We start from the raw sequence: 17,719 nt of genomic DNA on the forward strand, positions 1-17,719 counted from the left end.
GTTCTAGTGCCGTGTTCACCACCCGCGTTCTAGTGCTTACTTTCAAATTTTTTCAGATAAACATTCGATTCAAGTCACGTACCGGTTTAAGTACACGTACCGGCCTAGGTATACGTATTCGCAGTGGTCAATTTCTCATTTGTGATAATTTATTTTAGCTTGAAAAGCCATTAGTAACTGACATAGTAACTAATCCGTAACTATTCTTGATAATACGACCCCTGCCAGGGGCCTATACTTTCAAAAAAAGTTAGGAGATCGTAAGTTCATCAGCCAATCATTGACGGCCTTTCAAGCCAAATCCACCAATCATAGACAAGAAAATAGAGCGTAAGTACTTACGCTCACTTAGCGAGTTTTTAATAAGTGAATGAATGTCATATTTTTTAATACATTTTTTCTTGTTTTCAACTGTAAAGTATTGTTTTATCATTTTTAAACGAAAAATATGCAATTGTGGTAAAGGGACCAAGGGTGGGCGCCTTGCCCCAAGCCCATGGGCCCATTGCCCCAGGGGTGGGGCAATGGGCCCATTTTGAAACTTTTTACAAAATAGTGTTTCATTAAAAATTGAATAACTCTCTAGGCGTCTAATTCACATCATACATTCCTCATTAGTTGCACCTTTAAACAAAACAAAGAACCACCTCGTATCAATTAAAACTTCATCAAAATTTTAGTTTAAAAAAAGGGGTGGGCGCGCTGCCCCATGTTGCCGTACTGAGTGCAGAACAATCGCTCTCAGTCTCGTCTCGAGAAGTTCAGTTGGCAGATAGGTATTAAACAACCAACACAAAAATTGCATAATCACTGTTGCACGTTTGTTGATGTATTTAACAAGTTTGTTCCTCGATCATTAGCGTGTAGGTTAGATACCTGGGCCCATACTTTCAGAAAAAGTTGAGAGATCATAAGTTCATCAGCCAATCATTGACGGCCTTTCAAGCAAAATCCACCAATCATAGACAAGAAAATAGAGCGTAAGTACTTACGTTCACTTAGCGAATTTTGAAAGTATAGGCCCTGCACCGATAGTAAAATTCGGTGAATGAAATTAAAGGAAGCGAATAAACTTGATTAAATTATCAAAAAAAAGAAGCAAACCACGAGAGTTTCTCACTGGATTACTCGCTTAACCAACCACAACTGAGAGTCTGACTGTCTGCACAGTCAGACTCTCAGGGCATAGCTTCGTTCTTCTTCGTCGTTTTTTCGTTCTCAGGGCAAAAACTATTGCATGAAAAAAAAACTATTATAAATGTAGCGGCCGCTACATTTTCAGTAGCGGTAGCGGTAGCGGTAGCGGCTCTACATTTAAGGCAATGTAGCGGTAGCGGTAGCGCCCGCTACATATTTAAGTAGCGATACGAGGTTTTGCCGTGAGACAGCGTGAGCAGGGCTCCCAGCCAATAATATGAGAAAAACTTAGATAGTTACTGAAAAACACCCAGATTATCCCAGATTCTGTATAAAAAACCAGACAACATATTTAATCGAAAAACATTATAATTTTGCTTACTTCCGATCGAATTATAAATATTCGGCTACTTCTAAATTGATGTTCTCTCTTTTTTTTTCCAATAAACGACTTGGACTGATCAGACGCTCTTACGAGTACATAGATGCAGAAGCTATGAAGCAGTTGTTTGTCGCTGTCGTGCGTCCGAACCTAGAGTTTGGAAACGTCGTATGGTCACCGAAACTTGAAAAGGACAAAAATTTAATAGAGAGTGTTCAAAGACGTGCAACAAGGATAATTCCGGGCTTGAAAGGCAAGTCCTATGAGGAAAGATTAAAGATTATGAAGCTTCCAAGCCTCAGTTATCGACGTCTGCGTGGGGACCTCATTGAAGTATACAAGTATACTCATGGCTTATACAAGGAAATCAATCGTCAGCTATGGAAAGATCGGGTTCCAAAGGCCGGATCCCTTGTGAATCAAGTCACGAAAAGTTCAAGAATCGGCAACAGGCCATGGGTCTATTTCTTCAGTGCCGACACTTCTATTCTATTGACACTCACAGCAGATAGTAAACGTAGCACTGATACGCCGTCTTTTGCTGGGATAAACTGAGTCAGAATGATCCACACAAAGGTAAAAAAATATAACTCAGTACTCACTGCAGTGAGTGACAGAGAGCGCATTTTCTCGTCGACGAAAACATAAAGTCACGGACGGACAGACAGACGGACACGACGAGCAAAATAGTGAATTTTTTCCATAAATGAGAAAATGCGCTAAAAATGCATCTATTTTTGGACTAAGCCTCGCTCATTTCTCTGAATATAAAAGGTTTAGGCGAGTCCCCCTAGCTGTACACGCCAGGTCCCGACGCGTCATGCAGCGCTGTTCACAGCATCTTGTTGAGGAACTAACTCCTGCAGCTCACGGGGATATTTATTTGTTCTTGAGTTAATAAATTAATCATTTTGAAACTAATTAACGCGATCTTTGTTGAGTAACGGCCTTAAAATGTTGGGAACATACATGACGAAATTGTCCGAAATTCGTATCAATATTGAGTGAGGGATAATTATTTTATCTCTAAATAACTACATATCGTAAATTCAAAGTGAGTTCTGTGGAGGAACACACAAAAAAATATTTAAGATTAATGGGATGTATTCCTGCATCAGAGAAATAAATTTTGTGCTTAGGAGGAAGATTAGATATAGTGTTGATTTAGATTCATTCGCTGAAATCAGGCAAATCAGATTATAAATTCTACAATTAAATAGATATTTTTACAGTGATTTGTTCTCGGTATAAAACTGTTATGTCATCACCGAATGTCCTATATTTACTGTTATGTTATAACTGAAAATCCTATGTTTACTGTTATGCCATTTCGGAATATTTTATATTTACTAAAATGAATATTTATAAATGAAATATTTCATATTTACTTACGTCATTGTTGAATGTGATCAATAAGTCGATATATACACCTAAAAACTCATTTTACTTTCATCTTAGTCATAATTTAGTCATCATTTTTAAATTCACATGAAAAAAATCTTAGAATTCTGTTTTACATACGTGTACCAAATTTCGAATCGATCCATCTGTAAATAACTGGGATAAAGTTGTCCCTAGATGCTCCCCTTATAGAGCCAAAGTCATGTTTGTGCATTCATTTTTTTGTTTGCAACAGCCGTCAAAGTGCAAGTAAAACCTATATTTTGATGATCTATAGCATCTACTAGAGAAACAGGTAGTAAATTCCTCTAATTATTCTCTCTGAGTGAAGGTAAGTAAGTTTTTTTTAAATGACAATAACCGCAAGCATGGCGCCCGGCAGGCGCTGTGCGTCGTCGCGAGCTATGCGGCGCTGTTGCCGCCTGGGCGGGACTGTGGCCCAATGACGGACATGAGGCTTAGAAAAATTTCTTTCCTTCTCCCTCCTCACATTTTTTTCCTATTTTACTTCTTTTTTAGATAATTATTGGTAAATAGTTATAAATATTTACAATTGATACTGGAAATCTGATTTTCTAAAGTTATAAACTTGAAAATAATCATTGGTAGTTATTTCTATTCTATTCTATTATTGATAATTATATTTTAAAAAATTTCTTTCCCTCTCCCTCCTCACATTTTTTTTCCTATTTTACTTCTTTTTTAGATAATTATTGGTAAATAGTTATAAATATTTACAATTGATACTGGAAATCGGATTTTCTAAAGTTATAAACTTGAAAATAATCATTGGTAGTTATTTCTATTCTATTTATTGATAATTATATTTTAATATAACTTATGGATGGTATTTAGCGTTTGTGTTTGTTTAATTCATCCATAGCGGTATTATTCTCTAAGCTGTTTCATTAGGACAGAAAAATCAGTAATTTTAAACTTTTATCAATATTATAAGTGATTGAAAAAATTTGATTTTTGAAATTTCTATCACTGAATGCATCAGTTACCGGTGAAACTTAGCGGAGGGTTTTCTCTAGTGTTTTCGTTTGGGTCCTTCGTGTTATGTGGCGCTGTTGCTGCGTGTGGCAAACGGAGCCTGCGCACCGCACCACACACAGCAGCATCATTGGCCACAACCAACCTACTCTTTCTTCTTACTTTATTAAAACAAATATATAGCTGTAGCAAAGTAAAGGATTAATTATATTATTTTGTTTTAATTTGTATAGTTATAATGAATATTAATTCAACGTAATGTTTACAGTAAGTTAATTTGGAAAGCATCTTCATCTTTACCCTGAACTTTTTCCGTCGACATGATTTGCCAACATATGAGCACGACATCCCCCTACACTTCGTATATATACGACCCTAGGCCACATAATTCATTCCAAGAATTTTTGTTTTCTTTATATTCACCCGTGATAAGTAGTGAGAAATTCAGCCGAAGATGACTAGTGATTATGACAGATTATGACAACTTTATTTATACTACAGATGCTACTTATGTCCATTGACAAGAGTCTTTGTGACCAGTTTTAATCTGTTCCTTCTACAGTAGGTAATTATAAATAAATTTAAGTAATGCCTCGTAATTGACTATTACTTTTGACGAGTTAACTCGAATTTAGCAGATCCAACTCTCCGGAACGGACAACGATGTTTGTTTACAAGCGTTGCCATGGCAACAGGTCACAAACCCACCTTAGGCCAGTGTTGTCCACGAAGCAGTTTTGATCGCGCTAGAAAGACATCGTTCTGTTTTGTTTATAAATTAGATCGGATCTTTCGAAGGCTGTTCATTCGAGTGCTGGGGTGAGTTATTCAGTTATTAATTTTCTACATGGCAGGAATGATGCAGCTTCTCCAGCTCCAGCAGATTGCAGAATATAGCCTTTTAGTTTTAGCCCCAGCCAGGCTAGCCTTCCAAGTTCCAGGTAGGAATATAAATTGCCAAATTTTGCACCCATTTTTTGTTAAGCAGTGTGCACTTTCAAATTAATGACCTTAATTATGAAATTATGATATTAGGGCAACTTGTAATTTATATGTGTTGCAAGAGTATGATTTGATTTGTTTAGACGATTTATAATTTTATCAGAAAACTTTCAACAATATCAATTAAATTTTGTAATTAAAAATTTGTTTAGCCATTGATAAAAATTTTTCCACTTCAAAAATCTCGTAAAATTAGTAAAATGATTCCAATTTTCTAGTTTGAAAACTTTGAAGATTGAGGTCAAGGAGTTACTGCTGAATTTAAATTGCCTGTCTGGCTGCCTGGAGCATGGTGACAAACCAGAGATTTTTTAGAATCAGTTCATTTTTAATTTACTCATTCAACCAAGATTTAAACCAATTTCTTATGTATGATAATGCTGGTATCCACTATCCAGGATACTTTACTGGTCTACTTATAAGACTCAAAGTCAAAAATGAATTTGAGGGAGAGTCTAAAAAACATTCTACTTTGCCACTATGGCCCTGGAGCCTGGAGTAATGGCTATCTACTTCATCTGGGGTTTGCATCAAAATAGCCAAGTACCTATTTTCATGCCCATGGAAATAATCCGCGGTGCAGAAAGTAGGTGAATTTCAAAAGATTATTGGTGACATATCAGCAGCAAAATTTGTGCCTTCAGAAGATCTTGCTGACACACTTGGATTGAAATTATTGCATATAAGAAATTACTTCTAAATTATCACAAATTTGGAAGACCACAAGCGCACACAGTAAGGTTTCTGGTATGTTGGATGGATCAGGATGCAGTGAAGCTTGTCTGGAAATCATTTGCAATGATGCAGTGCGTGGAGAACAAGGGATATACTATCAAAGTTGTTAGCAGCATTTTCTTATTAAAAATTACCCAGCGTCGGATCTTGAAAATGGGTGGCAATGCTTTGGGCTAAAACTCCATATATTGGCAATGCTGCTTGCACCCTCAGCACCCTGGGAAACAATAATAGTTAATTTTTTCATCTTCTGTGTTCCCTGAATATTTCAACATTATTTTGGAAAAAATGTATGTGGGTACCATGACATAATGCCAGATTTTGCAGAAGTGGGGTCATGCCAGGCAGTCAAACCATTTTTTACATCAAAAGATAGGCAGCCAAAATAATTTTTTTGGTACCTGCAAAACCACAGAAGTGTCAATTTGATCACAGTTACATTTCTTGCTTGTAAAGTAGATATTATTGTATCTGGAGCTGAATATGTTACACTCCTGAAGCAAAGAATCACCATAGACATCAGAGTTTGTGGATAAAACAAAAGAGCCCGGAGGAGAATTTTATTTGTAATTTTTTCTTTAAGAATAATTTGAATTTATTCAGATGATTTCCATGGAAGCTTTTTACATATTTCAATGATCTTGCAAAAAATCTTGGTTTAGTCCAAATATAGCATCAAATTATAACTAATTTCTCAGTCATGCTCTCAAAAGTGTTTAAAAAATGCAAATCTATTATCTATCCCATAGCCTTGACTTTAAAAACATTAAACATTTATTTTTTGTTTCTCTCAAAGATATTCTAGTTTGGTGAAATGAAGAAACTAAGATGCATGCTTGGTGGTGCTGCCGTCTTGGGCGGTGGCAGCAGAGACTCGGGCATCAGCGGCAGCCTGGACTCAGTTTTCCCTAAAATTGTTGTGCAGTGAGTAAATTATTTAAATGAATATATTTGGCTAAGTTCATCAATTAACTATTACACTTCTTGATCATGTTAATATTTTTCATTAGATAATGGAATTCAGCAAGGGCTCATTTTATTTTAGTTTGCTTGCTGTATCAAATATCTTTGTGAAATTTACATTATAAAATTAAATATGATCCTATATATGACGACTTGTAAGCTATCCCAATGAATATTTAATGTTTTGCATTCAAATAAGTCTTTGATAATATTGTATGACTAGTCTAGTATGCCTGTGTTGAAGATAAATAAGTGGGGTCTGTTGCAAATTATTGACGCAAGACAGAATTTTTACAGCAAGCTGGGTTTCAAAACTTCCACTCACAGTTTCAAACTTGATGGAGTGAACCAAAATGGTTAACATCTTATTCATGCTTGTGTCACCTTGTAGGTTAAAGATTTTACCNAATCCCAGATCGACCTCCCCTGCAACACTACCAGCGGCGAGAAGCAAGCAACAGCATCGTGCATAAGGTGGCCCAAATGAGGGCGGATGAACGATAATCAGAGGCGGCGATCCATCGTGGCCTGGGACTGCTGTGTCCCTAACAAATACTAAGGATACTAAGTAAATGATTATACGACGGTGCGAAGAAATTCCTCCATATGATTTCATCTGAAGTTTTTTCCAGTTAATATACTATTGTGTTCCAACTCTAAATTATGTCCAAAATATTTTTACTGTTGCAGCGAATGTATTTGAGTAATTAAAGTAATTTATCACTTCATGTTTCAGATACCTGTCAACTCAGTTGACAGTAATGGGCGGACGGCACTGCATATGGCGGCGTATGGCAACTCTGTAGCTGCGGCTCGTCTCCTGCTGGCTGCGGGTGCCAACACTGAGGCCTACGATATCACAGGCAGCGGTGCCTTGCAGGCAGCCGTCGCGAGTGGACGTGTGCACCTCGTCACTTTGCTCCTTGAAAACGAAGTAAGTCGATAAAGTTTGTGGTATTTACAAATGAGAGATTACGTGTAGGAACTTAGGTGTTCCATATTATTCTGAGAACGTTCGTGACTGCACCTTATTATATTTATAGAATGAATGTAGTGCTGCACATTACGGAAATTGATGCAGTCATGGTTGAACTAGTATAAGGTTGACCCATGAGAAGTTCATTTATGCGGATGTAGCTTGTTCGCCCGTGACGTCACTGATCTCAGTGACGTCACGGGCTTTAACTATTCACCGAAATGCGATCAAATCAGTCAACCAATCTGTCATGGGAATGACGGGATTGTTTACGTTTTGGAAAGCTGAACTTAAAGACGGAACTTCTGGTGGGTCAACCTTATTTAGTTCAACCATAGATGCAGTAGAGTTGTAATGAATATTTAAAGTTTTTCTTCAACAGGCATCAGTCGGTCATGAGGACAAATATGGCAACACTGCCCTGCACTACGCCTGCCTATTGGCTCCCTCGAAGTCTGCGGACACAATCTTGTCTGCTATTCTGACTAAACACAAACACAGCCACAGATGTTGCTGTCACAGCAACATCTGTGTTGACATCATCTGTTTGTGTTGACAGCAACACAAACACAGCCACAGATGCTGTCATACAACTCATCTCAGTCATGAAAGCTTCTTATTTAAGCCACTGAGAAATTCAGTGCAATTCTACAGTATCTTGAATTGAATTTTGAATAATTTTCAGCATATCAAGGTTCATAAAAGATGCATATATAATTAAACAATATAGTAGAATAATACTTAATGAATAAGAGTAAATCTATAGCAGATAAACTATGCCCCTCACCTGAAAGCTCCTGTGACAGATGATCACTGCAGAACAAATCCTTTGGACTGGCATAAGATAATTTATATTATATTATGTTTATATTTCTTCAGTAACATCCTAACAAAACTGAAATAAAATATGAAAGACCAAGTAAGTTTTGTGTTCATGAAATAATCTTTTTATTTTCATATAAATTGTTTGAAAATTGCCCAAAAATTAACAATATTTTCTTAGAAATATTCAAAATTCAATAAAACAACACAAATCAAAAGAATAACTAGATCTATCAAATAAAGAAAAACCTACATGAACAAATGCAAATAATTAACATTTCCTTTACCTTTATATTCTTGGCCAAATTGTATTGAACAAATCATTCGAATGAAATTAAATTCATTCAAATTTTGGGTCTTTAGGCAGATTAACAAGGGCACTAATTGAAAGATTCCAGTAACAGGTTAAGTGCGGCACGACCAACTGGCGAGTTGCAATGCCTTTTTTTGGATAAATTCCACAATTAGTTTTTTCCAATTGCAGTTGTCAACAAAAATCTATGATTGCAGTACAACCCCATTAAATTTTAAAAAGCCCGGAAAGAAGGAAAATTTAATTTATACACAGTAACCTATATATTTACTACTTTATTTTCAATCGTAGGCCCTTTTTATTCGCGGACTTTTTTTAGGCCATCTGCCTGAAACATGGGTCGTGCCACACTTAACATGTTAACAAAGAAGCCACTATTTTAATATCATTAAAGATAATGATTCATCAATCCTTTGAACTTCCAAATTATTGAGGAAATATTAGTAGTAAAAACTTAAATAAGTAAAATAAATTCCGAATTTTTGCAATTCCACATCAATTTTATTAAACCTCATGATTCCACAGAAAAAATTCAATTCCAAACCCAATAAGCAGTCACCAGCTTTTATTTTAAACTAAGAGCTTATAGCATATGTGATGATCAGCCACACATGAACATGGTTATTTAGATCACATTTGAGTAAATAATGGCATTGCATGTATTAAATTGTGTAAAAGAAATAAAAATGAACAGAACATGACAATAGATAAGAGATTTCAGAACAGCTGAACTTCATGTCTGTCAATTAGGGAGTAGCTTACAAATGCTGGCAGGCCACGAAAAACCCAGTCATGCACTTGCATTCACTCCTTACTCTCATCTATACTTCTTTACAATCACTCACTCCTCACACTAACTTCTCACTCTCATATATACCTCTTTACAAACACACTCACTATCCCACTTACATGTAAACACCTTTCCACTCCCATGGCACTCACATTCAAATCAAATTCACTCAAAATAACACCTTGCACCAGCCATCAGTACCAAGTACCATCAAAATAATCACCCAGCTTTGGGTGCTCGCAAAACTCAGTGAAGAAAAGATTCAACATGTTTATAGATGGGAGTGTTATATAGATTTCTTTTCTTTGCATATTTATAATTTGAGACTCATAGCAAGAAGCATGGCATTAACTGCATTGTTGTTGTTCTTGAGCCCCATCTTGCTTCACAAAGCAAGGTGGGGCCTAGACCCAGTCCTGGGGCCAGCCAAGGTCAGTGGCTCCAAAAAATATATGGGCTTTGGTTAGGACGGGGAAAAAGTTGACTGTCGATTTGGGCCCACATAGAGGCCATGCTCCAACCACAAGCAGGCCAAGAGATATTTGGAAGGTTTGGACTTCATTGTTCTTCTTACTATTTGTTACAATTTATGCATTTAAGTTGAACTTTTCTAGCCTGTAGCAATCAATTGCCCACACAACACTGACAGCACTCAGCAGGGACTGCAGGGACTTGATTGTCGACTTGATTGTTGGATAGAAGAGATGCTTGTTATTCACGTCCTGATTGGGGTAAACAACTAACTGTCATGTCATAAGTGAAGACAGAAAAGATACAGAACAGGGAACATGAAATAAAATTAAGCAAGGACCACATACACAGATCATTCTGGAAAATAGAGCAGAAGCCATTCATGAATGAGACAAAAATGTCCATGGGACCACCAACAATGCTTGTGAGTTGTGGTCAGGATTGGAAATTTCCTACTTGTTTATGAAATCTCACAGCTCCAGCGCGAAAATTTTTTAATACATTAGGAATCTTGTGGCCCCATCGTGCACTTTCGTTAACAATTAGATAGGAGGTAATTCATCTGGGCTTCTGGGGGAAATCTCATGGTTCTGCTAAAATATTCAGTTCAATAATAATAACCTTGTTTCCATGGTAGGGCAAATTTTGCCATTCAAATTGCCAAATTGGAAGCACTATTCAACTGAATTTGGATTTGGTTTCTAAGCACAGCTGTAGCAGGAAGCCTGGAAGTGTTACAAGTGTACTGTGTAGCCCTCCCACTCTCAGCCGGGCAGCCCAGCCTTACACCAACACAGCTCTCACTTGTCACTTGATAGTTGTTTAGTTGATTCGCTCTTGTCCCAATATCTGCATTTTCAACCTAGACTCTGTGCCTCCACAGAGGCTCAGAGCAAGCTTGCTTCAATCAAGCTTTCACAGTCAGATTCCTCCACCCTAAGTCCTTAATGACCTTATCCACTATCATTAACTAAAACATTATCATCAATCATCCACTTGCATATTACATTATTTTATTAGCTTCCCCAAGACCGAGAGCAGTAACAGACTAACAGTATTAGTATTACCATGATACCATTTTCCATTGCTCCAGCTCCAACTTTCCAAGCGCAAGGGGCGGGCCAAAAGCTGAGCCGGTAAGGCAGATGAACTCTCCAAACTCCAGTCCAATGTTATAGTATTATACCAACTTCAGCTTCTAAAAGGAAGAAAAAGAAAACCAAAAAAAGAAAAAAAATAGCAAAGCAGACTTATAAACCTCTGAGTCTGAGCCTCTGAGGGAGAAAGGCCAGACGGCTGAGAGTGAGACCGCCCAGTTGAGTTGAGTTTAATTAATAGGCTGTTTATAGTTTAGCCAGACACAGACTGCTAGTTGAGTTTAGGAAGGAGCTACCTTACTATTTAAGTTATTAAGAGTACCTATGAAACTTTGGATCACAATATTTAATCAGTTACTTTAGGGAACGAAATTAACACACGGGCTTTCGCTGTGAACGCAACTGACAATTGCCCGCTACCGATCCCGGCTACAGCCATTCCGCCGCGAACGAACTCTGCAATGTCAAGTTGTCAACGAACGTTTCCGACCCGTGCCACACCAACTCCAGTTTTCGAGGTGCAAAAATTTTACTAACATATTATGAATTATTAACGCACAAATGATAGTAACAATATGTCTATAGTACATAAAAAAATTAATTCTGTTACTCCTACCGTTGGTAATCCTTAGTTATTCTTCCATGTCATAGTATATAGGCTACAAAGTTGAATAATCCACCAACAAACGAAACAATGAAACATACTCTCAGAAAACTGCACCGCGAGTAAGGTTCAACAACATTAATTTAATCAAAGCAACAAACATTGATTAATTTATCGAAAAATGTAGACCGCGAGAGTTTCTTACTGGATTTACATGTTCTCTGCGATGTCAACGAACTTTTCAGTGCCACTCCCAGTTTTCGATGTTCGTTTTCTCGCCAGGGGCATTGCGCACCGAGAATAGAGTCGCGTACTACAACAAAAACTAACATGATGAACTAATGTTTCTCAATAATTTCATCACAAATTAAAATAAAAATAGTGCAAAATTTTCAGTAATATATAATGAATTTTCAACGCAGAAATTACTGAAACAATGTGTGCAACAGTCTACCTAAAAATTAATAAATAAGATAAAAACAAATCGTTACTGTTGCCGTTGTTATTTCTTCCTTATTCTTACATAAGTAAAAACATAGTTAAATAAACCACCAACAAAACGATGAAATATGCCCTCTTTTGTTGGTCCAAAATAAAGGTACTGAGTGCAGAACAATCGCTCTCAGTCTCGTCTCGAGAAGTTCAGTTGGCAGATATTAAACAACCAACACAAAAATTGCATAATCACTGTTCACGTTTGTTGATGTATTTAACAAGTTTGTTCCTTGATCATTAGCGTGTAGGTTAGATACCTGCACCGATAGTAAAGTTCGGTGAATGAAATTAAAGGAAGCGAATAAACTTGATTAAATTATCAAAAAAAAAAGAAGCAAACCACGAGAGTTTCTCACTGGATTACTCGCTCAACCAACCACAACTGAGAGTCTGACTGTCTGCACAGTGCACAGTGAGACAGCGTGAGCAGGGCTCCCAGCCAATAATATGAGAAAAAAACTTAGATAGTTACTGAAAAACACCCAGATTATCCCAGATTCTGTATAAAAAACAGACAACATATTTCATAGAAAAACATTATAATTTTGCTTACTTCCGATCGAATTATAAATATTCGGCTACTTCTAAATTGATGTTCTCTCTCTTTTTTTGTTTATAACGCCGTTTAAATCGTATATAGCATGTTCCATCTACAACGTCTCTCACAATGACAGAGTGATGATGTTGAAGTCGACAATGGAAAAATATTTAGGAGTTGATGTCGACAATGAATTGAAATTTTCTAAGCATATTGAAGCTCAAGTTAATAAATCCAATAAACGACTTGGACTGATCAGATGCTCTTACGAGTACATAGATGCTGAAGCGATGAAGCAGTTGTTTGTTGCTGTCGTGCGCCCGAACCTAGAGTTTGGAAACGTCGTGTGGTCACCGAAACTTGAAAAGGACAAAAATTTAATAGAAAGTGTTCAAAGACACGCAACAAGAATAGTTCCGGGCTTGAAAGGCAAGTCCTATTAGGAAAGATTAAAGATTATGAAGCTTACAAGCCTCAGTTATCGACGTTTGCGTGGGGACCTCATTGAAGTATACAAGTTTACTCATGACTTATACAAGGTCTCAGAAGGATTACTAGAATTTGAAACAAGAACCAACACCAGGGGCCACGGCTATAAGCTAAAAAAACAGCGCTGGAACACATCCATGCGACAACATTTCTTCTCGCTTCGAGTCACCGACATGTGGAACAGCCTACCTGATAGCATCGTTGACGCTCCGAGTATGAACGCCTTCAAGAACAGACTAGACGAAGGTATGCAGGAGCATATGTTAAGTCTTAAAATGCCTAGCAAATTACGGAGCAGGCAATAAGTCCAGACGAAGCTACGCAGGAGCATATGTTAAGTCTTAAAATGCCTAGCAAATTACGGACCAGGCAATAAGTCCAGACGAAGCTATGCAGGAGCATATGTTCAGTCTTAAAACTGTCTCTTATACACATCTAGATGTGTATAAGAGACAGAAGCTATGCAGGAGCATATGTTCAGTCTTAAAATGCCTAGCAAATTACGGACCAGGCAATAAGTCCAGANGATGCTACTTATGTCCATTGACAAGAGTCTTTGTGACCAGTTTTAATCTGTTCCTTCTACAGTAGGTAATTATAAATAAATTTAAGTAATGCCTCGTAATTGGCTATTGCTTTTGACGAGTTAACTCGAATTTAGCAGATCCAACTCTCCGGAACGGACAACGATGTTTGTTTACAAGCGTTGCCATGGCAACAGGTCACAAACCCACCTTAGGCCAGTGTTGTCCACGAAGCAGTTTTGATCGCGCTAGAAAGACATCGTTCTGTTTTGTTTATAAATTAGATCGGATCTTTCGAAGGCTGTTCATTCGAGTGCTGGGGTGAGTTATTCAGTTATTAATTTTCTACATGGCAGTACCTAATGATGCAGCTTCTCCAGCTCCAGCAGATTGCAGAATATAGCCTTTTAGTTTTAGCCCCAGCCAGGCTAGCCTTCCAGGTAGAAATTTAAGTTGCCAAATTTTGCACCCATTTTTTGTTAAGCAGTGTGCACTTTCAAATTAATGACCTTAATTATGAAATTATGATATTAGGGCAACTTGTAATTTATATGTGTTGCAAGAGTATGATTTGATTTGTTTAGACGATTTATAATTTTATCAGAAAACTTTCAACAATATCAATTAAAATTTAAAATTTGTAATTTAAAAATTTGTTTAGCCATTGTTAAAAATTTTTCCACTTCAAAAATCTTATAAAATTAGTAAAATATTTTTAATTTTCTAGTTTGAAGATTGAGGTCAAGGAGTTACTGCTGAATTTAATTTGCCTGCCTGGCCCTAGAGTAAAGGCTATCTACTTCATCTGGGGTTTGCATCAAAATAGCCAAGTACCTATTTTCCTGGAAATAATCCAGGGTGCAGAAAGTGGGTGACTTTCAAAAGATTATTGGTGACGTATCAGCGGCAAAATTTGTGCCTTCAGAAGATCCTGCTGACACACTTGGATTGAAATTATTGCATATAAAAAATTACTTTGAAATTATCACAAATCTAGAAGACCGCAAACTCACAGTAAGGTTCCTGGTATTGTCAAATGGGGTAAGACAGGATTGCAGCCTTCATGGGGTAAGAAAGAACCAGCCCATGGCATGCATTCTAATTGCACTGAATTTAATATGACAAAAGAATATGTTAGAGCAATCATTGCCTGTCATTTCAGTGTTTGTTTCAACCCTCTTCTGCAAATAATGAATTTCTGACTAATTTTTAAAATTTAAATGAATATATTATTGTGTAGTACATGGAGTATTTTGGTCAAAATTTTTATCTTTTGCTCAAACTTCATTCTAACTTGTTAGCTTTTTTAATTAGATAAATTTAGCATACTATTGTGAAATGCATCTTGGGGATGGAGAAAATAGGGATGTCTCTTCCCATTAGTGAGTTGCAGAACAATGTGCAAGAGTTGTTGGGGGAAAAATCGTTGTGTGCAACATAAAAAATAATTATTATCACAATTTTGTGAGAGGGCATGAGCCATGTTTGAAGTAGTGCACCACAAATGCAGTTAGCAAGAAAACACATGACGTCCGACTCTTAAGTTATTATCCATTGGTTTTATTACCAATTTGATAAATTTTCAGACAATGACACTAATGGAACATACATGTAGTATTTGGCAGTGCTCTACAATGAATCAAAGCCAACCTACTATTTCTATGCTTAACAAAATTTTCTCGTGACAAAAACTTCAATGTGACTGATATTAGAGTTGACTTCCCGCAACACAAAACAGTAACAAGTGGTTGTTTAATCAAATAATGTGTTTCTAGATGGATAATATTGAATATCAGATTTGTACTTTTATTAAAAACCTTGTAACATAAGAATTAACAGTTGGTCCTTTCTTAACCCAGCCTGGTCCCATCTTACCCCAATGGGGTAAGATGGGACCAGCTCACTTTTTTTAATCTGTACAGAAAACTATGTTAGATGCAAAAGGTCTGAGTTTTAGCTTAGAAGCCCATTGCTTAACTACACCTTGTGATAGGTTTAGGGTTTTTTAGTTAAACATGGTATAGATGCTACAGACTTGTTTGTGATTTCGGTCCTGTCTTACCCCATCTGACTATATGTTGGATGGATCAGGATGCAGTGAAGCTTGTCTGGAAATCAGTTGCAATGATGCAGTGCGTGGAGAATAAGGGATATACCGTACTATCAAAGTTGTTAGCAGCATTTTCTTATTAAAAATTACCCAGTGACGGATCTTGAAAATGGGTGGCAATGCTTTGGGCTAAAAATCCATATATTGGCAACACTGCTTGCACCCTCTGCACACTGTGAAATAATAATAGTTAATTTTTGATCTTCTGGGTTTCCTGAATATTTCAACATTATTTTGGAAAAAATCAATGTATATTAATTGTAAATTAATTGGTAAATTGTGCTGGCAATAGATTTGCTTGAATAATTTAGCTTCATTTATTGACTATTCTTTTGATATAGTAAGCCAGTTTTCTTAGGCTAAATTGGTAAATAGTAATATGATGTTATGAACTGTCACAGTAAGTGGGCTCTATCTATATATTAACCAAGCATGATTGCAATCCTTAGCATTGTGCTGTGTAATGTTTTGGTAAGATCAGGCTGGGCCTAAGTTGAAGAGGTTGTATCAAATACAGTACAGGTATATATACCAGTTGAACTAGGTTAAAAATAATTCATAAATTAGGTCACTGATTTTAAAACTGTTATGGTAATTATCAAGTCATATTTGAAGGTTCATCTGAGAATAAAAGGAGTAAACAATGTTGGTCGTTGTAGTAAAAAAATAGTGGTATAAATTGCCAAAAGGTACCTATCTGACTGTACACAATGTTATGGTATGCCCAATCTCTATGCCAACAAATTATGATAATTAATCTATATAAAGAAGAATTTTTTTAAAATTTTGTATAGAATTATGATATTTAAAATATTTCTGAGGACCAGAACATTGATTTTGAGTAGCCTTGACATTTAAAAAAGCATTAACTTCTGTTTGTCTCAAAGATACTCTAGTTTGGTGAAATGAAGAAACTAAGGCGCATGCTTGGTGGTGTTGCCGTCTTGGGCGGTGGCAGCAGAGACTCGGGCATCAGCGGCAGCCTGGACTCAGTTTTCCCTAAAATTGTTGTGCAGTGAGTAAATTATTTAAATTAATCTATTTTGCTGAGTTCATCAATTAGCTATTGCACTTCTTGATCATGTTAATATTAATCATTAGATGATCTAATTCAGCAAGGGCTCATTTTATTTAGTTTGCTTGCTGTATCAAATATCTTTGTGAAATTTGCATTATAAAATTAAAGATGATCCTATCTATGACGACTTGTAAGCTATCCCAATGAATATATAATGTTTGGTGTTCAAATAAGTCATTGATAATATTGTATGACTAGTCTAGTATGCCTGTGTTGAAGATAAATAAGTGAGGTCTGCTGCAAATTATTGAGACGAGTCAGAATTTTTACAGCAAGCTGGGTTTCAAAACTATCACTCAAAGTTTCAAACCTGATGAGCAAACCAAAATGGTCAACATCTTATTTATGCTTGTGTCACCTTGTAGATTAAAGATTTTACCTCTCACTAAATTGATTGTACTTTGATAAAATGAACAGTTAAAATACAAGCATTCAGCATTCTTATATTTTTGAAGTACTGTTCTGGCAACTAATAATAAATTTTTATAAACTCTTGACAGTTTGAGGTTTGCATACTTGTATTGTGTGGATGGATATGATATTTATCCTTGATGCATTGCATTGTTTTATGCAATCCTGGATGAATTTTTTTACTGTTGTCATTGACAAGAATGTTTTAACTTTCATTTTTCAGAGATGGCACTCCTGCACGTCCGAGACTTGGCGACAGTGCAGATGATGACGTCATACTACAGAGATTTGGCACCACTCGAACAGACGATGACGTCACCACGTATCAGAGTTACAGGACATCTTCCCTCGACTCCTTAAATCAAATCGGCCGCTCCCCTAAGAA

At 36.6% G+C, this 17,719-nt stretch overlaps 1 protein-coding gene across 1 annotated transcript; it reads left to right on the forward strand.

The window, feature by feature from the left end:
* Positions 1 to 6,485: 6,485 nt before the first annotated feature.
* On the forward strand, positions 6,486 to 8,148 carry LOC108664711 (26S proteasome non-ATPase regulatory subunit 10-like). The gene is made up of 3 exons (XM_018151379.1): positions 6,486 to 6,554; positions 7,353 to 7,550; positions 7,975 to 8,148. Exons 1-3 carry the CDS (start codon positions 6,486 to 6,488, stop codon positions 8,146 to 8,148), a joined length of 441 nt encoding a protein of 146 aa, XP_018006868.1.
* The last annotated feature ends 9,571 nt before the right edge of the window (positions 8,149 to 17,719 follow it).

This window comes from Hyalella azteca, unplaced genomic scaffold (genome assembly GCF_000764305.2).
Source record: "Hyalella azteca isolate HAZT.00-mixed unplaced genomic scaffold, Hazt_2.0.2 contig7409, whole genome shotgun sequence".
In the NCBI taxonomy this organism is placed as follows: Eukaryota; Metazoa; Arthropoda; class Malacostraca; order Amphipoda; family Hyalellidae; genus Hyalella; species Hyalella azteca.